Here is a 26,116-nt window from a genome sequence, read left to right as displayed (position 1 = left end):
ATAAATGGAGGGAAGTAGGGAGGGTGACAGCAGCTGGTGAAACTGTTACAGTTTAATAGTTAGTCTGTGTATTTGCTGTTATCAGAGAGCTGTTGTGATCCAAAGTGGTGCAGATGCTCATTGTAATAACTGGAGGAGACTCGATTTGGAAATAACTAACTAAAGGCTTTATTGATGAGAACTATTTACAATGAAGGGTTTAACAGCACAACGATACAGGTCTACTCCCAACAACATCCTGACTCCAACTGAAGCCTCCAGCCCCAGGAATGATCACCCTCACTCCCGATTGGCCCAATATCACATCCTCACACTCCATTGGCTCCAGCCTGGTCATGTGGCCCGTGAAGGATTGCCCCTTAAAGGGGCCAGGCTCACACACTCCTTCCCCAGTAACATCTTGGACTCCCTATGATAAAACACCAAGTAAAACAGTTAACACATAGGCAGAGAAACAACAATATTACAGAAGGGACACCAGGGAAAGACAGTTCATAATGTCAGCTGGTCCAGAGATTTCCAGAACCTTGCGGAACGCTGCAACTCTGTCAGGGGCTCTTCAGCAGCCATCGACACGGGATCCACTGATGGGGTGGATGTGCTAACCACCTCTGGAGCTAGGCCCTGGACGGCCCCTTCCTCTGACTCACCCACCCAAGCCAGAGGCTGCCTTGGCCTCACCATGGACATGGAGCTGTCTTGTTCAGAGGCTGCTACACACAAACTGGATACAGGGCCCACTTGCTCAGCTCCTGGAACTGGCTCTAAACTCTTGCGTAGGTAGCCAACATGCTCCTTAACTCTTCGGCCCGGTGTCTCCCCCAAATATGAGACTGGTCCTGTCTTCTCCACAACTCTCCCTGGTACCCAGGTGGGTCCGCCACCCAAATTCCCTCTCAACACAAGGTCGCCATCATTAAACAATCCGTCCCCTTTCTGAGAGTCACAATATTCTTTCTGAGAGGCTTGCCGAGCCTCCACCCCCACCCCCCGACAAATTTGGAGACACTAAATCTAAACAGGTACACAGGCACCGACCCATTAACAACTCTGCAGGTGTGACCTCGGCATGACCCCAGTGATGGCGTGAGGTGTAGTGTTGTATGACAGCAAATAACTGCCCAATCACAATGGAACGGCCATTTGAACCTGCTTCACATGAAGCGGTGAACGTCAGCATGGCTCGCTCCGCCAACCCATTCGAGGCAGGATGGTCGGGGGCTGACCTGACAGGACAAATGTCATTAAACTTGACCAAAGTCTGAAATTCATCAGCGTGAATGCTGCTCCGCTGTCTGATAGCAACGCTTCAGGAAGACCATTGTTGGAGGTAAATAATACCTTTGAGACTAGTCGTGAGTCAAAGTATAGTGGTTTATTTTCACAATTGTGGGAGAAGTCCGATCCCTAACGCGGTCTCCAGACTTCACACCGAATATGAGTTAAGATCAAATATTTATACATATATTTTCGTCCCTGGTCACGTCCGCATCTTCCCATGATTATTGCTGCCTCAGCGATTCCATCCTTCACATAGTCCGCGTAATCATGGCCATCTCAAGGCTGTCTGTTTTGTCATCTCTATGTGGACATTTTATGTTCAGTTATATTACACAGTTATTTTTACACAGAGGGTGGTGGGGGCCTGGAATGCGCTGCCAAGTAGGGTGGTGGAGGCAGGCACGCTGACATCGTTGAAGACTTACCTGGATAGTCACATGAGCAGCCTGGGAATGGAGGGATACAAACGATTGGTCTAGTTGGACCAAGGAGCGGCACAGGCTTGGAGGGCCGAAGGGCCTGTTTCCTGTGCTGTACTGTTCTTTGTTCTTTGTTCTTTGACTCCTGTGGGTTGTTTAGATTATAAGTTTGCACAAACAAGTTAACTGATGTACAGGGGCCTATATAACACTTTATATCGGTGAGGATGAATAGTATATAATGAATATATATGAATCTATGATTATACGATCACAGAAGGCATACATGTCAGCTCCACCGTGTAAAACAAAGATACATAATATAACTGAACATAAAATGGAGTCTAGCTTAGCTTATACCAGCTGGGTTAGCCACATTCCTGACATACAATTAGCTGGGAAAAATCATGAACTTGTACACAGCAGCTGCTTCCCTTATCTGGGTGACGAAAACAAGTTCTACAGACACAAAAACAATGAGCTCCACAGTGAGTCTCACAAATCTCTAAGTATTACAGAGTTCGGGTCTCAATGCTTAAGTGTTACAAAGTTCATGAACCCATTCCCATCTTCACCATGGATCACAAAGATCTGCCTCAGTTTATCGATGGTAAATGGAGACTGTGATGGGTCTCATGAGCTGATCGTCCAGCCACTTGGAATGGGCATCGACTGACATCAGGAACATCTGCCCCCAAAAATGTCCAGCCAAATCTACATGAAACCTTTTCCACAGACGGGCCGGACATCCCAAGGGAGCATGTTCGCTGGTGGAGGTAACGCTTGCTGAGTCAGACAACTCTCACACTGCCCAACCGTTTGTTCAATGTCTCTGTCAATGCCAGGCCACCAGACATAACTTCTGGCCAACACTTTCATTCTGCTCTGGCCAGTTTGGGTATCATGTAACTCTTGGAGCAGTGGCCATTGCACAAGGGGTGGTACGCTGACACAGACCCCCCGACAATAGCACCCCATCTTCGCAGGGTATCTGGTCCCTGCAATGTAAATACAGCTTCATTTGCTCTGCCTTGTCCAAGTGCCACCCGGTCAGTACCATTTTCTTGCCCTTTGCTAACACCGGCTCCCTATCTGTCCACGTCTGAGTGTGGGCTGCTGAGACAGGCAGGGTGACCAAATAATGCAGAGCCAATACTATCTCCTGTGGAACAGGCGGTGACGGTATGGTCTGGGGTAGCGGCAGGCGGCTCAATGCATCTGCATTTGAGAGCTGTGTTCCTGGCCTAAGCTGGAAGGTTTAGATGTTTAGTGCCAGCAGCAATGCCCATCTCTGCCCCCTGGCAGAGGCAATAGGTGGCACTGGCTTATCCTCCCGGAAAAGCCCCAACAATGGCTTACGCTCTGACACGATGGTGAAATGCCGCCCATAGACGTATTGGTGAAATTCCTCACTGTGTAGATAACTGCTCGGCTTTCTTTATCGATTTGTGAGTACATTTTCTCAACGTCTGACAAAGTCCTCAAAGCAAATGAATTTAGCCTCTCCGTCCCATCTGCCAGTCTATGGGATAGAACTGCTCCAACTCCATATAGCGTCATACAGTCACACAGCACAGAAACAGGTCCTTCGGCCCACCATGTCTATGCTGGCCATCCAAACCAATCTATACTAATCCCATTTACCTGCTCCCATATTCGAACCCCGGCTAATACAAACAACAAAGAACAAAGAACAATACAGCACAGGAACAGGCCCTTCGGCCCTCCAAGCCCGTGCCGCTCCCTGGTCCAAACTAGACCATTCTTTTGTATCCCTCCATTCCCACTCCGTTCATGTGGCTGTCTAGATAAGTCTTAAACGTTCCCAGTGTGTCCGCCTCCACCGCCTTGCCTGGCAGCGCATTCCAGGCCCCCACCACCCTCTGTGTAAAATATGTCCTTCTGATATCTGTGTTAAACCTCCCCCCCTTCACCTTGAACCTATGACCCCTTGTGAACGTCACCACCGACCTGGGGAAAAGCTTCTCACCGTTCACCCTATCTATGCCTTTCATAATTTTATACACCTCTATTAAGTCTCCCCTCATCCTCCGTCTTTCCAGGGAGAACAACCCCAGTTTACCCAATCTCTCCTCATAACTAAGCCCCTCCATACCAGGCAACATCCTGGTAAACCTCCTCTGTACTCTCTCCAAAGCCTCCACATCCTTCTGGTAGTGTGGCGAACAGAACTGGACGCAGTATTCCAAATGCGGCCGAACCAACGTTCTATACATCTGCAACATCAGACCCCAACTTTTATACTCTATGCCCCGTCCTATAAAGGCAAGCATGCCATATGCCTTCTTCACCACCTTCTCCACCTGTGACGTCACCTTCAAGGATCTGTGGACTTGCACACCCAGGTCCCTCTGCGCATCTACGCCCTTTATGGTTCTGCCATTTATCGTATAGCTCCTCCCTACATTAGTTCTACCAAAATGCATCACTTCGCATTTATCAGGATTGAACTCTAAGTATTCCAATTGCCTTCTTCATCGCACTATCCCTCAGGGATTCATGGACTTGTACACCAAAGTCCCTTTGTTCTTCAATTCTCCCTCGGGACCTACCATTCATTTTGTATATCCAACCTTTATTAAATCTCCCCTCACACTTATCAGGATTAAATTCCACGTTTCATTGCTCTGTCCACCTTCCCCATCGGTGGTGACGTTCACGAGGGGTCATAGGTTCAAGGTGAAGGGGGGGAGGTTTAACACAGATATCAGAAGGACATATTTTACACAGAGGGTCGTGGGGGCCTGGAATGTGTTGTCGGGCAAGGTGGTGGAGGCGGACACACTGGGAACGTTTAAGACTTATCTAGACAGCTATATGAACGGAGTGGGAATGGAGGAATACAAAAGAGTGGTCTAGTTTGGACCAGGGAGCGGCGCGGGCTAATTGTTCTTTGTTTCTCGTTTCAAGGCTTCATTCTATGATCATCTTGCTGGTGCCAGTACAGAGCGAGACTGCGGATAGTTGGGAACCTGTCTCGGGGGCAGGGAATTCAGATGGTGTTCGTAAAGCAGAAGTGGAAATGAATAGGGTTGGGAAGCATTTTCTGATCAGGGCCAGTGTGATCTCCTGGACTCGTTTCGATCGCCTCAGGGGGTCGAGAGGAATTTCCCAGATTTTTTTTTCCCCATATTGGCCCTGGGGTTTTCACTCTGGGTTTTCGCCTCTCCCTGGAGATCACATGGTCTGGAATGGGGGGGTGGGGGAGAGTTAATAGGTTGTGATGAACAAAGCATCGTAGCTGTGAGGGACAGCTCGGTGGATAGGATATTAGGATGTAGATAGGCTGGAAAATTGGGCGGGGATCCTGGATTCAGGATTCAATCCTGGACCGGGGAGCGGCGCGGGCTTGGAGGGCCGAAGGGCCTGTTCCTGTGCTGTATTGTTCTTTGTTCTTTGTTCTTATCCCCAAAATGCTCACACACTGATACTTCAACAACTTACCCAGCTTCATTCTCGAGGATTAGGTCGAGCACGGGCCATCCCAAGTTGGATTATCGATCTACTGACATAAAAAGCTCTGGAATCACTTCAAAAACTCCACCCTGTCTAATCCTTTCACACTGAGGTGATTCCATTAATATTGGTGAGGTTGAAATCCCCGACTACTGCAGACCTATTCCTCTCACACCTCTCTCTGTGATTTGCCTACATATCTGCTCCTCCATCTCCCTCTGAGTGTTGGGAGGCCTGTAGTGTAATCCCAGCACAATGATCGCCCTTTATATTTCTCAGCTCCACCCATATGGCCTCATTTGAAGAGTGTTCCAATATCTCCTCCCTCATTACTGCAGGCTTGGTCTCTTTAATCAATAAAACAATGTCCCCTCCTCTCTTACATACCCCACTCCCCCCCGACCCCCATCACACCTGAAACTTCTATACCCTGGAGTGTTGAGTTGCCAGTCCTGCTTTTCTTTCAACCATGTCTCAGTGATTGCAACAATCTCATATTTCCACGTGCTGACCAACTCTCTAAGTTCATCTGCCTGACCAGACAGGCTCCTTGTATTAAAATAGATGCAGTTTAGCCTTCCAATCTTCCCATGTGCCTTATCATGCCCAAGTCTTCTCTGCCTGCTGGACTGACCGAGTTTTCCTTCTATATCTGACTGAATCTCACTCCAAACTGTACATCTACAGTGTGTCCCATCCCCCTGCAAAGTATGGCGAGGCGTCACAAGTGATTCCGAATGGTTTGCTCGGGTCAAAGTGCACGAGCAATGACGATGATTGTAAAGCTGGCTTGACTTTTACTAAAGTTTCTTTCTGCGCTTCTCCCCAATTCCATCGCTGATGTTTGTTTAGAAGCTGGTGTGGGGAGGGGGGGACCAGAATTGTTGCTGAGTTCAGCAGGAACCTTCCAGTTGAGGAAGCCATTGGGAGGCTGGTGATCAGGGAGTGGGGGTGTCGGGGCCGGCAATTGGAGGGGTGGGTGGGGGTTGGGGAAGCCATCAGGAGGCCAGTCTATTGGGGAAGGGGAGGTGGGGGTGGGGGGGTTGGGGGCTGTGATCAGGGGAGTGGGGAATTAGGTTGGGGAAACCATCGCGAGGCAGGGATGCGGGGCTGCTGATCCAGTCCTCACGGGTGGGATTAACCCCGTCCACTGGTGTAAATCCCTGACGGATTTTGTGAAACACCGAGTGCTGGAAATTCAACTAAATACACCCAGAAAACGGCAGGAAAATCTCCCATTTTTCCGCCCCGATGGCACATTATTTTCTGGGAAATTTGCCCCCATCTTTTGGAGAGAGTGATGGACACAATGTACATTGGACATGACCCACTAATAACACTCCGTCTACCTTCAACTCATTGTTTAACCTCCAGCCCACCTCCTGTTCCAATCCAGATGTTTCAGTCAAGGACTCAGTAGGTCTATAACACAGGAGGAGGCCATTCAACTCTTCATGTCTGTACTAGCTGTTTTATTAGAGTCATTCACAACTAACAGCTCAGTTTAATGTGTATTGTGGGAAAGTGACTGGAATGTTTTTTTAGAGGCAGGACGAGTGAGAAACATGAACGGATCAGAGAGAGTCAACACGGATTTCAAAAGAGTCATTTATGTTCAACTCAGCCGCTTACATTTGTGAATGAGCCACTAATGTGCTCATAAAGGAATGTCTCTGGATGTTATTTCTATGCATTTCCAGAAGACATTCGGGCAGGTGCCACATGAGAGGCTGTGAATAAAAATGGAAGCGTATGGAATTTGAGGAAAGCTTTTGCCATAGATAAGGAATTGATTTGGAGGTAGGAGACAGAGAGTAGGGATAATGTGTGTGTATTCCAATCAGCAAGCTGTGAATAGTGATGTCCCCAGGGATCTGTGCTGAAGCCTCAGCTTTTCACTATATTTGACAATGACTTGGATGAAGCAATAGAGAGACACATATCCAAGATTACTGAGCACACTAAGTTAGGCAGCTTAGAGGAGGTTACAGAGATAGGGAGGGTGCAGGATAGGGAGAGATTTGAGAGGCAGGATGTTTATGTTAAAATCGGGGCATGGCTGGACCGGGGGTCAGTGTAGGTCAGTGAACACAGGGGGTGACGGGTGAACGGGATTTGGTGTGAGTTCAGATCCGGGCAGCAGAGTTCTGGGTGAGCTGATGATAACGGAGGGTGGTGGGTGTGAGGTCGGCCAGGACAGCATTGGAATAGTAATGTTCAGAGATAACAAAGACACGGATGAGATTTTCAGCAGCAGATGATGTGAGGCAGGGGGGACTCGGGAGATGTTACTGAGGTGGAACTAGGTGGTCTTAGTGATGGAGTGGATGATGTGGTGGGAAACTCATCTCAGGGTCAAATAGGACACCATGGCTGTGGAGTGTGTGGTTCAGTGTCAGACACTCCAATGGGGAAGGGATGGAATCAGTGTTGAGGGAACAGAGTTTGTGATGGGGTCTGAAGACAATGGCAGATGGAGTTCAATGTGGAGAATGTGAAAACATCCACTTTCAACCGAAGAAAGAGAGAGCAGTGTAATCTTTGTGATGTGGAGGATTTGGAGGGTCAGATCGGGGTCAAAGATGAGGCCAATGTTGTAGAGAGTCTGGTTGAGCAGCAGACAGTGCTCAGGGGGAGGGATGGAGTTTGTATCGGGAGCTGAAGACCAATGGCTTTGATCTTCCCAATGTGTTTCCCAGTGAGCCTGGCTCCTCAGTCCTGACTGCTCTGAGCTGCTGTTCTTTTCACTGATTGGACAGTTATTGTTAGAGATTCAGACCACAGCACAAATCCCCAGTGTCAAAAATAACTGCAAAGACTGTCAGATCGGAAGATTGAAACGTAACCAACAGAGGAAGTGAAAGAAGGAGCTCAGAGCAGCTGGATGTTTGTTACTGAGACGGGAGAAAATGGTGAACCGTGTCCACTACCTCTAATCTCCCAGCACAGAAGGCACAGTGGGATACAGTCAGGAGGGAGTTATCCTGGGAATCCTCAACAACATTCCAGACTCCATGTAGTCTCTCAGTAACATGTCAAACACGGACAAGGAAACCTCCTCTGGTTACCACATCCTGTCCACCCTCAGCTGATGAATCAGTTCTCCTCCATGTTGAACAGCACTTGGAGGAAGCACTGAGGGTGGCAAGGACACAGAATGTACTCTGGGTGGGGACTTCAATGTCCATCACCAAGAGTTACTCGGTAGCACCACCACACACCGAGCTGGCCGGGTCCTAAAGGACATAGCTGCTAGACTGGGACTGCGGCAGGTGGGGAGGGAACCAACAAGAGGGAGAAACATACTCGACCTCATCCTCACCAACCTGCCTGCCGCAGATGCATCTGTCCATGACAGTATCGGTAGGAGTGACCACCGCACAGTCCTTGTGGAGATAAAATCCCATCTTCACATTGAGGGTACCCTCCATCGTGTTGTGTGGCACTGCCACCATGCTAAATGGGATCGATTTCAAACAGATCTAGCAACTCAAAACTGGGCATCCATGAGGCACTGTGGGCCATCAGCAGCAGCAGAATTGTACTCAACCACAATCTGTAACCTCATGGCCCGGCATATCCCCCACTCTACCATTACCACCCAGCCAGGGGATCAACTATGGTTCAATGAAGAGCGCAGGAGGACATGGCAGGAGCAACAGCAGACATACTGAAAAATGAGGTGTTAACCTGGTGAAGCTTCAACACAGGACTGTGTGTCAAACAGCAGAAGCAGCAAGTGATAGACAGAGCTAAACCATCCCACAACCAATGGATCAGATCAAAGCTCTGCAGTCCTGCCACATTCAGCCGTGAATGGTGGTGGACAATTAAACAACCCCCTGGAGGAGGAGGCTCCACAAATATCCCCATCCTCAATGATGGAGGAGCCCAGCACATCAGTGAAAAGAAAAGGCTGATACATTTACAACTGGATACAGCAATGACTCTGTCTCCTGACAATAATCCAGCAATAGTCCTGAAAACTTGCGCTCCAGAACTTGTCGTGCCCTTAGCCAAGCTGTTCCAGTACAGCTACAACACTGGCATCTACCCGGCAATGTGGAAAATTGCCCAGACATGTCCTGTATACCAAAAAACAGGATAATTCTATTCTGGCCACTTACCACCCCATCAATCTACTCTGAATCATCAGTGAAGTGATTTAAATTGTTGACAGTTCTATCAAGCGGCACTTACTAGCAACAACCTGCTCAGTGACACTCAGTTAGGGTTCCGCCAGGGTCACTCAGCTCCTGACCTCATTACAGCCTTGGTTCAAACATGGACAAAAGAGCTGAACCCCAGAGGTGAGGTGAGAGTGACTGCCCTTGACATCAAGGCAGCATTTGACCGAGTGTGGCATCTAGGAGCCCTCGCAAAACTGGAACCAATGGAAATCAGGGGGAAACTCTCCACTGGCTGGAGTCACACCCAGCACAAAGGAAGATGGTTGTGGTTATTGGACTTTTAAGTTTAAGTGTCAGTATTAGTGTCACAAGTAGGCTTACATTAACACTGCAATGAAGTTACCAGCAAAATCCCTTAGTCACCGCACTCCGACGCCTGTTCGGGGACACTGAGGGAGAACTTAGCATGACCAATGCATTTAACCAGCAGGTCTTTTGGACTGTGGGAGGAAACCGGAACACCCGGAGGAAACGCAAGCAGACACGGGGAGAGCATGCAAACTCCACACAGACAGTGTCCCGTGCCAGGAATTAAACCCGGGTCCTTGGCGCTGTGAGGCAGTAGTGTTAACGAGTGTGTCACCGTGCCACCCAATATGATGAGAAGATGGTTGTGGTTAGCGGATTGCAATCTGAGATTGCCTTGGGACATCACTGCAGGAGTTCCTCAGGGTAGTGTCTGAGACACAACCATCTTCAGCTGCTTCATTAATAACCTTCAGAAGTGGGGATGTTCACTGACGATTGCACAATGCTCAGCACCATTCACAACTCCTCAGATATTGAAGCAGGAACATTCGTGCCACACAAGTGCCACGGAATCACCATCTCCAACAAGAGAGAATTTTAACATCTCCCCTTGACATTCAATGTCATTACCATTGCTGAATCCCCCACTGTAAAATCCTGTTGGATATGATTGACCAGAAACTCAACTGGACCAGCCTATAAATACTGTGGCTACAAGAGCAGGTCAGTGGATAGGAATCCTGCGGTGAGTAACTCACATCCTGACTCTCCAAAGCCTGTCCACCATCTACAAGGCACAAGTCCGGAGTGTGATGGAATACTCTCCACTTGTCTGGATGAGTAGAGCTCCAGCAACACTCAAGAAGCTCAACATCATCCAGGACAAAGCAGCCCCAGTTGATTGGCACCCATTCACAAACATTAAATCCCTCCACCACTGTCGGACAGCAGCAGCAGTGCGTACCATCTATAAGATGCCCTGCATGAACTCACCAAGGTTCCTGAGGCAGCACCTTCGAATACCATGACCACTATCATCTGGAAAGACAAATGTAGCAGATCCCTGGGATCAACACCACCAGGAGATTCCCCTCCAAGCCACACGCCATTCTGACGTGGAAATACATCTCCATTCATGCACTGTCGCTGGGTCAGAATCCTGAAAACGCTCCCTAACAGCACTGTGGGTGTATGTACACCTCATGGACTGCAGCAGCTCAAGAAGGCAGCTCATCACCACCTTCTCAAGGACAATTAGGGATGGGAATAAATGCTGGTATAACCAGTGACACCCACACCCCGTCAATGAATACATTTTTAATAATTCCTACTTTATACAATGTCCCATTCGATCTGTTAAAATCTGGATCCTGTCAGCAGGATATTTGACTGCAAGAGCCTTCACCACTGTGTCTAATTCTGTCCCCAACCAAAATCCACACAGAACCTGAATTTATATAGCACCTTAGTGTACAACATAGCCCGTTATGTTTCACAGAGCAGCATAAGAGGAATGGGGGAGGGGCTGGGGGTAGTTTAGGAAGAGAGATCGAAGGCTTAGGTGAAAGAATGGAGTTTGATGGGGAGAGAGACAAGGAGAGGGGGAGGGATTAGGGGTGGGAGGTCAGAGAGCAGGGCCTGGGCGTCTGAAGGCTCTGCTGTCAATGGTGGGATGAAGGAAGCAGTGATGGGTCGGGGAGCAGAGTCAGCAGATGGAAGGTGAGGGAGAAATGTGAGTCTGGAGCAGGAACGCAGGGTAGGGAGGAGTGAGGTCATGGAGGGAATTGGAGGGCAGTGAGGTCAGGGGTAACAGATCAGTGAGGCCAGCGGTAACAGGTAAATGAAGTCAGGGGCGATAGATCACTGAGGTCAGGGGCGATAGATCACTGAGGTCAGGGGCGATAGATCACTGAGGTCAGGGGTGATAGATCACTGAGGTCAGGGGTGATAGGTCACTGAGATCAGGGGTGGCGTTGGAACGACACTTGGTATGAGACAGGATCCGGATCCACTGCATTTGGGACAAGTTGGGGTTTATGGATGTGGGGAGCTGGGTGAGGATATCGGAATAATGGAGTTAGTAGGCGGGACATGCAGGGATAAGGGTTTCTGTACTTAAGGGACTGATGTAGTGTAGAGACAGACAATGTTGTAGAGATGGAAATAAGAGGCCTACATGATGGAGAAGATGTGGAGTTTGAAGCTCAGCTACTGGAGGCTCCAGTGGGAAGGAGGCCCATGTTTACTGGTCCCTATTGGAGGCTCCAGTGGGAAGGAGGCCATGTTTACTGGTCCCTATTAGAGGCTCCAGTGGGAAGGAGGCCCATGTTTACTGGTCCCTATTGGAGGCTCGAGTGGGAAGGAGGCCCATGTTTACTGGTCCCTATTAGAGGCTCCAGTGGGAAGGAGGCCATGTTTACTGGTCCCTATTGGAGGCTCCAGTGGGAAGGAGGCCATGTTTACTGGTCCCTATTGGAGGCTCCAGTGGGAAGGAGGCCCATGTTTACTGCTCCCTATTGGAGGCTCCAGTGGGACATCATGGTCGATGTGGAGCAGTTTCTTTCTGTTGTAAACATGTCATTGCCCACCTTTGCGGAGGTCACAAAATGGATAAAAGGGAACTTGTAGCTGTGATGTACAGGGAATTCGAAAAGGTATTTGATAAATTGCCACATCAAATGTTACAACACAAGATACGATGGTGTGTGGGTAAGACGATGGTGTGTGGGTAACATATTAGCATTGATAGAGGATTGGTTAGCTAACCAACCAGAGAGAGAGGATAAATGATTGTTTTGGGGTTGGGAAGCTGTAATTAGTGGAGTTCTGGAACAATCAGTGCTGGGACCACAACTATTCACAATCCGTATCAATGACTTGGATGAAGGGAGTGAATGGAGCTGATGTCCCAATGACACTAAGATAGGTGGGAAAGTAAGTTATCAAGAAGCGGTAGAGAGTCTGCAAAGGGATAGGGACAGGGGAAGTGAATGGCGAAACATCTGGAGTATATCCTGGGTAAATGTGAAGGTGTCCACTTTGGCAGGAAGAATAGAACAGCAGTAAACTATTGAAATGGAGAGAGATTGCACAACTCGGTGCTACAGAGGGATCTGGCTGTCCTGGGACATGAATCACAACAAGTTAGTCTGCAGCTACAGCAAGTGATTAGGAAGACAAATGGAATGTTGGTGTTTATTACCAGGAGAATGGAATATAAAAATAGGGAAGTTTTACTGCAGCTGTACAGAGTCTCGGTGAGACCACATCTGGAATACTGTGTACAGTTTAGGTCTCCTTATTTGGAAAAGGATATCATTGTGTTCGAAGCAGTTCAGAGAAGATTCACTCGACACATTCCTGGGGTGAGGGGTTATCTTATGAAGAAAAGTTGGACAGGTTGGGCCTGAACCCATTGGAGTTTAGAAGAATGAGAGGTGATCTTATTGAAACATATCAGATTGTGAGGGGACTGACAGAGTGGATACCAGGAGGATGGTATCTCTTCTGGGGCAGAGCGAGCTGAGAATACAGAAGAACAAAGAGAATGAGCGGTGTGCCACAGGGATCGATGCTGTGTCCACTGTTATTTGTCATTTATATTAATGATTTGGATGAGAATATAGGAGGTATGGTTAGTAAGTTTGCAGATGACACCAAGATTGGTGGCATAGTGGACAGTGAAGAAGGTTATCTCCGATTCCAACCGGAATTGGGCCAGTGGGCTGACAAATAGTGGCGGGAGTTTAATTTAGATAAATGCGAGGTGATGCATTTTGGTAGATTGAACCGGGCAGGACTTACTCAGTTAATGGTAGGGCACTGGGGAGAGTTACAGAACAAAGAGATCTAGGGATACAGGTTCATAGCTACTTGAAAGTGGAGTCACAGGTGGACAGAGTGGTGAAGAAGACATTCGGCATGCTTGGTTTCATTGGTCAGAACATTGAATACTGGAGTCAGGACGTTTTGTTGAAGTTGTACAAGACATTGGTAAGGCCACACTTGGAATACTGTGTACAGTTCTGGTCAGCCTGTTATAGAAAGGATATTATTAAACTAGAAAGAGTGCAGAAAAGATTTACTAGGATGCTACCGGGACTTGATGGTTTGGGTTATAAAGGAGAGACTGGATTGGCTGGGACTTTTTTCTCTGGAGCGTAGACGGCTGAGGGGTGATCTTATCGAGGACGATAAAATAATGAGGGGCATAGATCAACTAGATAGTCAATATCCTTTCCCAAAGGTAGGGGAGTCTAAAACTCGAGGGCAGAGGTTTAAGGCGAGAGGGGAGAGATACAAAAGTGTCCAAATGGGCAATTTTTTCACACAGGGTGGTGAGTGTCTGGAACAAGCTGCCAGAGATAGTAATAGAGGCGGGTACAATTTTGTCTTTTAAAAAGCATTTAGACAGTTACATGGGTAAGATGGGTATAGAGGGATATGGGCCAAATGCAGCAATTGGGGTTTGGGGTTTTTAAAAAAAGGGCGGCATGGACAAGTTGGGCTGAAGGGCCTGTTTCTATGCTGTAAACCTCTATGACTCTATGAGATAAAGTGATGGAGAAACTGAGAGGAAGAGAGGGAGGGAGAATGAGAAGAGAGAAAGAAAGAGTGAATGAGAGGGTAAACAAGGAGTGTGAGACGGGAAGGACAAGAAAGGGAGACAGCGAGAGTGTGGTGGATAGAAACAGAGACTAATGGAGAGTTACTCAGAGAGTGAAAGAGACAACAATGAGGGAGAGATATTAATAGAGTGAGGGAGACAGAGACTGAGGGACAGATATTGAGAGAGAGAGAGAGTGAGGGAGAGATATTAATAGAGTGAGGGAGACAGACTGAGGGACAAATATTGAGAGAGAGAGAGAGAGAGCGAGACAATGAGTGAGGGAGAGATTTCGAGAGACAGAGACTGAGGGACAGAGACTGAGGGACAGAGACTGAGGGAGGGAGAGAGAAGAAGAGGAAGTGAAAGGTGCTGACGTGGTTTCTCTGGGTCAGACCATTTACAAACTGAGGAACAGGCAGTGAGACTCTGACAGGCTGCAGCTTTATAAAGCAGAGCCCAGTGAAGGGAGAGTTTATCAGTAACCAGGCACAGGGACACGACCACACACCATGATTTCAGCCATCCAGCTGCTCTGGCCTCTGGCATTCTGCATCGCAGGTACAAATCTCTCTCCTTCCACCTTGAATATTTTCCTGCTCTCCATTTCAATCCAATTCTCCTGACTTGTGATTGAAGGGAAAATGCTGAAAGGGGAGGAACAGTCAGTGTCTCCAACAATATCTCATTGTACAGCGTCTTTCTGTGACAGTTCTTACTTCACTCTGTTTCTTTATTACCCCTCAGGTATCAATGGAGACATCATCATGACCCAGTCTCCCCCGGTGCTGTCAGTGAGCCTGGGCCAGACCGCCACCATCACCTGCACGGCCAGTCAATCTGCTAGCAGTTACGTGAGTTGGTACCAACAGCGTGAAGGACAGAAACCGGCTCTGCTGATCTACTATGCATCAACACGATTCACAGGAATATCCGACCGATTCACCGGCAGTGGATCTGGGACACAATACACCCTGACAATCAGCAATGTACAGAATGAGGATGTCGCTGATTATTACTGTCAGTACGGTTACAGCACCTCCAGCACAGTGATACAGAGCCTTACAAAAACCCCAACACACACAGCACCACCTCCTGTACTGACACATCCCACAGTTTTATATAATATATAATAATGGACACACAGTCCCACCTCCTGTACTGACACATCCCACAGTTTTATATAATATATAATAATGGACACACAGTCCCACCTCCTGTACTGACACATCCCACAGTTTTATATAATATATAATAATGGACACATAGTCCCACCTCCTGTACTGACACATCCCACAGTTTTATATAATATATAATAAAGACAAGAAAGGAAACTGGACAAATTATTTGCACTGTCCACTACACACTCCAGTCCCTGTGGTGTCCACCGCTCGCTGAAGGCCTCGAGTTTCCCTCTTACTCTCCATGTCCACATATGAAGAGCAGCTGAAAGATTCATCATCTCAAATTAGAATTCTCAACTCTCCCGACAAAACACTGAGACATTGAGAGAAACAGAGAGAGAGAAACAGAGAGAGAGAAACAGAGAGAGAGAAAGAGTGAGAGAGAAAGAGTGAGAGAGAAAGAGTGAGAGAGAAGAGATGAGTGAGTGAGTGAGTGAGGCAGAGAGCAGAGGTTTTTGTACAGCTCCTGCACTGGAAGCTGTCAGTGTGCACAGTGATACAGAGCCTTACAAAAACCCCAACACACACAGCACCACCTCCTGTCTGACACATCCCACAGTTTTATATAATATATAATAATGGACACAGAGTCCCACCTCCTGTACTGACACATCCCACAGTTTTATATAATATATAATAATGGACACACAGTCCCACCTCCTGTACTGACTCATCCCACAGTTTTATATAATATATAATAATGGACACACAGCACCACCTCCTGTACTGACACATCCCACAGTTTTATATAATATATAATAATGGACACACAGTCCCACCTCCTGTACTGACACATCCCACAGTTTTATATAATATTTAATAATGGACACACAGCACCACCTCCTGTACTGACACATCCCACAGTTTTATATAATATATAATAATGGACACAGAGTCCCACCTCCTGTACTGACACATCCCACAGTTTTATATAATATATAATAATGGACACACAGTCCCACCTCCTGTACTGACACATCCCACAGTTTTATATAATATATAATAATGGACACACAGCACCACCTCCTGTACTGACACATCCCACAGTTTTATATAATATATAATAATGGACACACAGTCCCACCTCCTGTACTGACACATCCCACAGTTTTATATAATATATAATAATGGACACACAGTCCCACCTCCTGTACTGACACATCCCACAGTTTTATATAATATTTAATAATGGACACACAGCACCTCCTCCTGTACTGACACATCCCACAGTTTTATATTATATATAATAATGGACACACAGTCCCACCTCCTGTACTGACACATCCCACAGTTTTATATAATATATAATAATGGACACACAGTCCCACCTCCTGTACTGACACATCCCACAGTTTTATATAATATATAATAATGGACACACAGTCCCACCTCCTGTACTGACACATCCCACAGTTTTATATAATATTTAATAATGGACACACAGCACCACCTCCTGTACTGACACATCCCACAGTTTTATATAATATATAATAAAGACAAGAAAGGAAACTGGACAAATTATTTGCACTGTCCACTACACACTCCAGTCCCTGTGGTGTCCACCGCTCGCTGAAGGCCTCGAGTTTCCCTCTTACTCTCCATGTCCACATATGAAGAGCAGCTGAAAGATTCATCATCTCAAATTAGAATTCTCAACTCTCCCGACAAAACACTGAGACATTGAGAGAAACAGAGAGAGAGAAACAGAGAGAGAGAAAGAGAGAGAGAGAAAGAGAGAGAGAGAAACAGAGAGAGAGAAACAGAGAGAGAGAAACAGAGAGAGAGAAACAGAGAGAGAGAAACAGAGAGAGAGAAAGAGTGAGAGAGAAAGAGTGAGAGAGAAGAGATGAGTGAGTGAGTGAGGCAGAGAGCAGAGGTTTTTGTACAGCTCCTGCACTGGAAGCTGTCAGTGTGCCTTACGTTCGGTAAAGGAACCAAACTCAGACTGAGTAAGTAAAGCCCAATCCTCCGTTATTAACCCTTTCAATGCTGAAACTTTCTCAAACACAAATGCTGAATAGTTGAAGGTGTTGGTGAGGAAGCTGCAGTCAATGAAATGGTTGATTGAAGAACATTGTGTGGAACAGGGAGCCCAGCTGTATTTCTTTCCTTCCATTCCCCCCTTTAAGCAGCAAGATATAAGTAAGCAGCTTTTACCCACCGTGTGGAGGAGATCTGGACGTTTGCAGACTGTGCTCACATTCCTGCAGCATGGAGTGAAATCACTCTCTAGACTCCTGTCAGTCTCAGTGTGACACACACAGGCAGAGTTTGATGTGAAGTCGGACTCCCTGTCACACTCTCTGATATAACTGATCACAGCACCAGCACAGTGAGACACCGAGGTGCCACCTCCCCCAGCTTTCACTCTGCTCTCTCCACTCCCTGCTTATCTCTTGCTAAAGTTCTGATGACAAACAGCTACAGCAGGGCCCACAATCCAGTGGCTTCAGTGTTCCAGGCTTTTGGGGAGACTCTCAGTTACTTTCTCTCTGGGACGATTTCAGTCCGATATTTATCCCGGATCCAACATCACTGAAAATGCTGATTGTTCTCATTGCTGTGTGTGGGATCTTGCTGTGTACACGTTGTGACCAGTCCTCAGACAAGGTCCCTCATTTGTTAACTTCCTGAACTGGATCCCAATTTTGTTTTGCTCCTGGGTGAAGAGTAATCAGCTGGAACCCCGCACTCGATTGGTCACAACAGGGTTCATTTAAAATGGATCCCTTCACCCGTGGAAACCTTACACAGTCCACGTAGTCCTTTATTAGCCTTTGAATCTCTACAGTGCAGAAGGAGGCTATTCAGTCCATCGAATCTGTACCAACTCTCTGAAAGAGCTTCTTACCCAGGCTCCCCACCCTATCCCTGTAACCCTGCGCATTTACCATTGCTAATCCACCTGAAGAACACACTAGGGGTAATTTAGCATGGCCAATCCATCTGACCTGCAGATCTTTGGACTGTGGGAGGAAACTGGACCATCCGGAGGAATGTCTCAACTCACATTCTGTCACACCCGCACCAGTACACACAGCTCAGGTGTGCAGTTGGATTTTTAACCCATTTCCCTGTTGTTTCCTGAAAGGTAACAAACAAACATGTCTTTCACCCCAGTGTCAGTTTACTTTGAACTCAGACCATTTCCACATTCTGAGGTATAACTCAACAGCAGATGGGTTTTGAATGTCTGCTGAGATGTGACAATCAGTCTCCATTGTTTCCGTATCAAAAGGAGATTAAAGTTTAGTCTGAGACATTTTTTCTATCTCCATTTCTATTTCCTGTTTGATGAAATCCCTGACATCTTTCAGGTGTGACATTCCATCTTCTCTCAGGACAATCAGTCAAATATAACCCACATCGGAATTTTCCAGAAGCTGGTCACTTTACATTCTCGGCCATCTTGGCTCAGTCATCGTCTCATAGAAATTTACTGCACAGAAAGAGGCCCTTCAGCCCATCCTGTCTCTGCCGGCCATTAAGCACCCAACTATTCTAATCCCATTTTCCAGCACTTGGTCCGCAGCCTTGTATGGTTCGGAATTTCAAATGCTCATCTAAATACTTCTTAAATGTTAGAAGGGTTCCTGTGTCTACCACCCTTTCAGGCAGTGAGTTCCAGATTCCCAACAGCCTCTGAGTGAAAAAGTTTTTCCTCCAATCCCTCAAAATCTTCTGCCTCTGAGATTAAATCTATGCTCCCTGGTTTTTGAATCTGCTGCTAAAAGGGGAAAAGTTTCTTCGTATCTGCTTTATGTCTTCATAATTCTGACCTGCTGCAGTTATACAGGGCCTTGGTGAGGCCGCACTGGGAATATTGTGCGCAGTTTTGGTCTCCCTATCTCAGGAAGGATATATTTGCTCTCGAGGGAGTGCAGAGAAGGTATCCCAGACTGATTCCTGTTAGAATGGGACTGATGTATGAGGAGACATTGAGTTGGTTAAGACTTATATTCACTGGAGTTCAGAGGCAACTCATGGAGACCTAACAGGTTAGGGAGATTAGTGAGGTAAATAACTGGGGTTATGGGGTAAGAACCGATGCAGACTCGATGGACCGAATGGACTCCGACTGCACTTCAGGGATTCTATTGTCCATGTCTGTGCCGGCCACCAAGCACCTATCTATTCCAATCCCATTTTCCAGCATTTGGTCCGTTGCCTTGTATGCTTTGGAATTTCAAGCGCTCATCTAAATGCTTCTTAAATGTTGTGAGGGTTCCCACCTCCACCACCCTTTCAGGCAGTGAGATCCAGATTCCCAGCACCCTCTGGGTGAAAAACTTTCCCTCAAGTCCCTCAAAATCTGCTGCCTCTGTGATTAAGGGGAAAAGTTTCCTCATATCTACCCTATCTCTGTCCCTCGTAATTCTGTCTTTCTGCAGTTATACAGGGCCTTGGTGAGGCCACCCTGGGAATAATGTGTACAGTTTTACTCTCCTTATCTGAGGAAGGATGTTTTTGCGACAGAGGGAGTGCAGCAAAGGTTTACTGGAATGATTTCTGCGATAGTGGGATTGAGGTAGGAGGAGAGATTGCTTTGGTTAAGATTATATATTTTTTAAAGTTTATTTATTAGTCACCAGTAGGCTTACATTTACACTACAATGAAGTCACTGTGAAAATCCCCATGTGGCCACATTCTGGCGCCTGTTCGGGGATACTGAGGGAGAATTTAGCGTGGCCAATTCACCTAACCTGCACACCTTTTGGACTGTGGGAGGAATCTGGAGCACCTGGAGGAAACCCACGCAGACATGGGGAGAATGTGCAAACTCCACACAGACAGTGACCCAAGCCGGGAATCGAACCTAGCCCCCTGGCACTGTGAGGCAGCAGTGCTAACCACTGTGCCACCGTGCTGCCCCCACTGCAGTTCAGAAGAATGAGGGGGGATCACATAAAAATCTATAAAATTCCAACAGCACTAGACAGGGGAGATACAGGAAGCATGTTCCCAGTGCTGGGAGCATCCAGTTTGAGGGGGTCACAGTCTAAGGATATGGAGTAAACCTTTTAGGACTGAGGTGAGGAGAAATTCCTTCACCCAGAGAGGCGTAAACCTGTGGAATTCACTACCACAGAAAGCAGTTGAGGCCAAAATATTGTACGTTTTCAAGAAGGAATTAGATTTAACTCTTGGGGTGAATAGGATCAAAGGATTTGGTGGGGAAGGCATGATCATGATGAATAGTGGCACAGGCTCAAAGGGCCAAATGGCCTCCTCCTGTTCCTATTTTCTGTGATTCTATGCAGACCAGCATTTATTACCCATCCCTAATTGCCCTGGTGAAGATGGTGCTGAGGTGGTGGAATAAGTTCTACTCCAATGAGTATTGGCCCAACCTGCTCAAGCTTTCCTCATAAGACAATCCATTACTCAGTGGAATCAGCCTCGTGAACCATCTCTGAACTCTTTCCAATGCTACTATATCCTTCCTTAAGTATGGAGACCCTAAGTGTCCACAATATTCCAGGTGTGATGTTCTCAAGGTGCTGTACAGCTGTAGCAAAACATCCCTACTTTTATACTCATCCTCATTGCAATGAAGAGCAACATTCCATTTGCCTTCCTAATTCCTTGCTATTATTGGATGCAAAGACATCCAGATCACTCGATAGAATCTCTCCAGTTTACTAGTATTCTGCTCAATCCTCCTGCCAAAGTGGACAATCTCACATTTTCCCACATTATACTCCATCTGTCAATGTTTTCCCACTCACTGAACCTATCTCTATCCCTTTTCAGATGCTGCATCCTCCTCACAACTTGTATTTCTACTTTTCATTTTATCATCAGCACATTTAGTGACATTCCTCTCATTCCCTTCATCCAGCTCATTAATATAGATTGTAGAGTTAAACCCCAAACAACAACCATCTTCCTTTGTGCTGTGTATAACTCCAACCAGTGGAGAGTTTTCCCCTGATTCCCATGGGCTCCAGTTTTGCGAGGGCTCCTTGGTGCTACACTTGCTCAAATGCTGCCTTGATGTCAAGGGCAGTCACTCTCACCTCACCTCTGGAGTTCAGCTCTTTTGTCCATGTTTGAACCAAGGCTGTAATGAGGTCAGGAGCTGAGTGATCCTGGCGGAATACTAACTGAGTGTCAGTGAGCAGATTATTGCTGAGTAAGTGCTGCTTGGTAATCGCTCTGGATATGTTCAGATCACATTGCTGATGATCGAGAGTAGACTGATGGGGCGGTTATTGTGCGGATTGGATTTGTCCTGGTTTTTGTGCACATTTCATAACCGGGTAATTTATCACAATGTTGGGTTGATGCCAGTGTTGTAGATGTACTGGAACAGCTTGGCTAGGGACGCGGGAAGTTCTGGAGCACACGTCTTCAGGACCTCCAGAGGAGGTCGAGATGGATCATCCACGTGGCACTTCTGGCTGAAGATTGCTGCAAGTGCTTCAGCCTTATCTTTTGCACTGATGTTCTGGGTTCCTCCGTCATTGAGGATGGGGATATTTGTGGAGCCTCCTCCTCCAGTGAGTTGTTTAATTGTCCACCACCATTCACGGCTGGATGTGGCAGGACTGTAGAGTTTTGATCTGATCCATTGTTTGTGGGATGGTTTAGCTCTGTCTATCACTTGCTGCTTCTGCTGTTTGACACACAGTCCTGTGTTGTAGCTTCACCAGGTTAACACCTCATTTTTCAGTATGTCTGCTGTTGCTCCTGGCATGTCCTCCTGCACTCTTCATTGAACTGAAAGCAGCAGAGAATCCACAGAAACAGACTGATGTTTGTCTGATTTGTCTGTGTGTTTATTAGCTGTGACTGAGCAGATAGCAAGAGTTTCAGCAGCAACAAAGACATTTCTCTAGTTCACCTCCCACTTTCCGCATCCACTTCCAAAATCCTCATGGGGAAAGGGCTCAGCACCTGTCAGCGACTGGTTAAATGTCCCCCCTCTAGACTACAGGCCTCCCATAATCTGCTCTCCATCTCTCTCCTGAAGACACTCTCTCTGGCTGGGGAACAGCTCCACCCTCCCCAAGTGGCCTCATTCCTCATTTTTCAGTATGTCTGCTGTTGCTCCTGCCATGTCCTCCTGCACTCTTCATTCAACTGAAAGCAGCAGAGAATCCACAGAAACAGACTGATACCTCAAATCCCACATCATCCAGGCTGAGATCCAGTGCAGTATTGAGCGAGTGCTGCACTGTCAGAGGTGCCGTCTTTCAGATGAGACAATCTGATATCTGTCCTCTCAGGGGGTGTGAAAGATTCCATGGTACCATTGGAAGAAGATCAGGGAGTTCTCCCCAGTGTACTGGTCAATATTTATCCCTCAATCAACATCACTACAAATCTGCTTATCTGTTCATTCTCACTCTGCTCCCTGGGATCTTGCTGTGCACAATGAGCTGTAAAACACTTTGGGACATTCTGAGGTGGTGACAGGTGCTATAGAAATGTAATTCTGTCTTTGAGGTTGGAGATTCCTGATCCTAACCCTCACTCATTATCCACACACTCACACCCTCCAGAGTTCATGGGGTCATTCGGAGCAGTGACCCTGTCTGACTCCTGGACACTGAGACTAATTCTAACCTCACCCTTGACCTCAGCCAAGTGCTGGGCAGTAAGGTTTGAAATGAAATTTAGAAGCTTCTACACTGACAGCCAATCAGAATGCTGTGTGAAGTGTGTTGATCCAAGTCTGCTGCAATGTTCTGGGATAAAGTTCTCCTGATCTGTGTGTGATCTGAGGTTTGTTGATGCTCAACCTGTTTCCCCCAGACAGACTGAACAATAGTTCCAGCTTCCTGACTGGTTAACAGTCTCTTAAAGGGACACTCTGTCTTTAAATACTCTCACTATTAACCATTTCAGTGCTGAATTTGTAGTAATCTTCTTTACAGATGTTTTAGTTACATTGCAAAATGATTGAACCAGCTTCAAATCAAACCTTTACCCTGAACTAACTTGAAATCCAACTTGCCAGTTTCCAGTACAGCACAGGAAACAGGCCCTTCGGCCCTCCAAAAATCCATCCCTTGGATCCCATCAGCTTTTAATTTTAAACAGCATTATCCGTCCTCCAGTCCTCCCACACCACACCTGTGGCCAGAGAGGATTGGAAAATAATGGTCAGAGTCTCTGCTTTTTCTTCCCGTGCTTCCCTTCGCATCCTGGGATACATTTCACCCGGGCCTGGGAATTTCTCCACTTTCAAAGATGATAAACACATTAATACCTCCTCCCACACTATCATTATCCCATTGATTATTTCACAATCCCTCTCCTCCTGAACGACAATGTCAACTTTGTCCCTCCCATTTGTGATATCTGATGTAAATTATTCATTAAGAACCATCACCGTGTCTTCTCCCTCCACACACAAGTTATCTTTTTGCTCTCTCATCAGCCCGATTTAATCCTTAGTTATCCTCCTTGCAATGTCCCACGCTATTGCTTGATGAACATATTTGTTCTGAACTCTATCTCCAGCTCGAATATCCTCCCACTGCTCTGACACTGATTTACCTTCAAGTCGCTGTTTCCTGTCCATTTTGGCAATTACAGTAAGATGTCTCACAACACCATGTTAAAGTCCAACAGGTTCATTTGGTAGCAAAAGCCACTAGCTTTCAGAACAGGCTGTTCCTTCGTCAGGTGGGTAGGAGTTGTGATCACAAACAGGACACAAAGACACAAACTCAATTTACATGAATAATGATTGGAATGTGAGTCTTTACAGCTAATCAAGTCTTAAAGGTACAGACAATGTGAGTGGAGGGAGCATTAAGCACAGGTTAAAGAGATGTGTATTGTCCCCAGACAGGACAGCGAGTGAGATTTTGCACATCCAGGCAGGTTGTGGGGGTTACAGATAGTGTGACATGAACCCAAGTTCCCGGTTGAGGCCGTCCCCATGCGTGCGGAACCTGGCTATCATTTTGGCAAATCCCAGTTTCGTGAAATTGGCCTTTTCACAATTTACAATGTTTACTCTCAATCGCTCTTTCCCCTTTTCCATAACTACTCTAAATCTAACTGTATTATAATCACTATTACCCAAATGCTCTCCCACTGATACACCTTCCACTGCCCAGATTCATTCGCTAAAACTGCCCAAAACTGCCCCTTCTCTTGTTGGGATTGTTCCGTGCTGGTTAAAAAAGTTCCCCCGGAATGGATTTTCGGAAATGTTGAAACATTGACACTGATTTGATCCCAGTTAATATTCGGGAAGTTGAAAGCCTGAAAATGGCAGTGATTAAAATTCCTTCTCTTCTCTTTCAGCCCGTGAGAATTCACAACCCACGCTGACCCTGCTGCCCCCCTCCCCGGAGGAGGTCAAGACCAAGGGCACTGCCACCCTGGTGTGCCTTGCCGATCACTTCTATCCCGATGAGGTGGAGGTGAAGTGGAAGAAGGATGGTGCAGCCATTTCCAACGGGGTTCAGACCAGCAACTACCTGCGAGCTTCAGACAACACCTACAGCGTCAGCAGCCTGCTGACCCTCTCTGGCTCCGACTGGGAGTCCAACGCCCGCTTCTCCTGTGCCCTCACCCACGTGAGCCTCTCCTCGCCCCTCAGCAAGAGCGTCAGGAGATCAGAATGTGCCTAGAGTGTTAGAGACAGTCCACAGAGGAGACACAACTTGGAATAGAACAGGGGTGAGCTGGGAGGGCAAAGGTCATTGTCAGCACTGAATTACAACTCTCGTCATTCTCGGGACTGGGTCTGAGACACTTCTGAGGGTCAGGAGTTAAAGCACGTTATTGGGATAGTGTAGAGGGAGCTTTACACTGTATCTAACCCTGTGCTGTTCCTGTCCTGGGAGTATTTGATGTGGACCGTGCAGAGGCAGCTTTACTCTATATCTAACCCCGTGCTGTTCCTGTCCTGACAGTGTAGACTCGTGATAACAAGTACAACCTCTGGAAGATGCTGAAGAGTGTCAGCTGTACAATAATAATGTGACCCTGTGAAGTGTCTGCTTCAGTAAACCAGACCTCCTTCCTGCTCACCCTGCAGTTACAATTGAAGCTTTAGTCACTGTTTAAAGGGACAGGATTCTCATGTTATTGAGAAAATCTCCACAAGTGTTTTAATAAACCTCCATTCTCCCTGTGAATTTCTCCAGCTTCCTCTGGCTGGGCTGTTTTTTCTGTCAATGTCAATGTGTAAAAGGTAATAAACATTAAGAATATTCCGTTTCTGTCTGGTGAGTGCTTTGGAAATGTCCCACCTCCCCATCAGCTGATTGGCTGCATTTCACCAAGAGATTGTCCTGATTGGCTGCTTGGACTGTCAATCAATGACACGATGTAGCGATGCCTGGGTTGCACTGGAGGAAGCAGAGTAAGAAGTCTAACCTGGTGTTGTGAGACTTCTTACAATCAATGACACATCAGCAGAAGATTGGATTCAAAGCCAATGATCATTCATTTGAAAATGATCAGTTTGATCTGGAATCTCTTGAGTGACAAGATTGAAAACAGAAAAGAAACTGAAAGTTGCTGGGATTAAACCATCACAATCACAATTCTCCACCCCATATTCACCACCTCCCCCTTGACCTTAACCATCTCACGTGGTCTCACTGCTCCCATAGTTTCAATCAGAGATAAGAACATCTCTGATCACTTCCTTGTATCACTCCCCAGCCACATCCCCCTTCCACACCCCAACCCGACCCCCTTCTGTATCCATCCCTGCAAAAACCTATTCCCCAATC

At 46.9% G+C, this 26,116-nt stretch overlaps 1 long non-coding RNA gene and 1 gene segment (V, D, J or C); one reads left to right on the top strand and one right to left on the bottom strand.

Annotated features, from left to right (window-relative positions):
• Positions 1-150: 150 nt before the first annotated feature.
• Positions 151-18,252, bottom strand: LOC144497143 (uncharacterized). Its single transcript, XR_013498518.1, has 3 exons — positions 17,568-18,252; positions 14,734-14,869; positions 151-409 (listed from the first exon to the last, which is right to left on the bottom strand). It is a non-coding gene; the product is annotated as an uncharacterized LOC144497143 (long non-coding RNA).
• LOC144497142 (Ig kappa chain V region Mem5-like) lies at positions 14,585-25,585 on the top strand. The segment is given in 4 exon segments: positions 14,585-14,783; positions 14,970-15,271; positions 17,310-17,355; positions 24,675-25,585. Coding segments are annotated over 4 exon segments (726 nt in total).
• The last annotated feature ends 531 nt before the right edge of the window (positions 25,586-26,116 follow it).

This window comes from Mustelus asterias, chromosome 8 (genome assembly GCF_964213995.1).
Source record: "Mustelus asterias chromosome 8, sMusAst1.hap1.1, whole genome shotgun sequence".
Taxonomy (NCBI): domain Eukaryota; kingdom Metazoa; phylum Chordata; class Chondrichthyes; order Carcharhiniformes; family Triakidae; genus Mustelus; species Mustelus asterias.
This window is presented reverse-complemented; position numbering and strand designations above follow the sequence as displayed.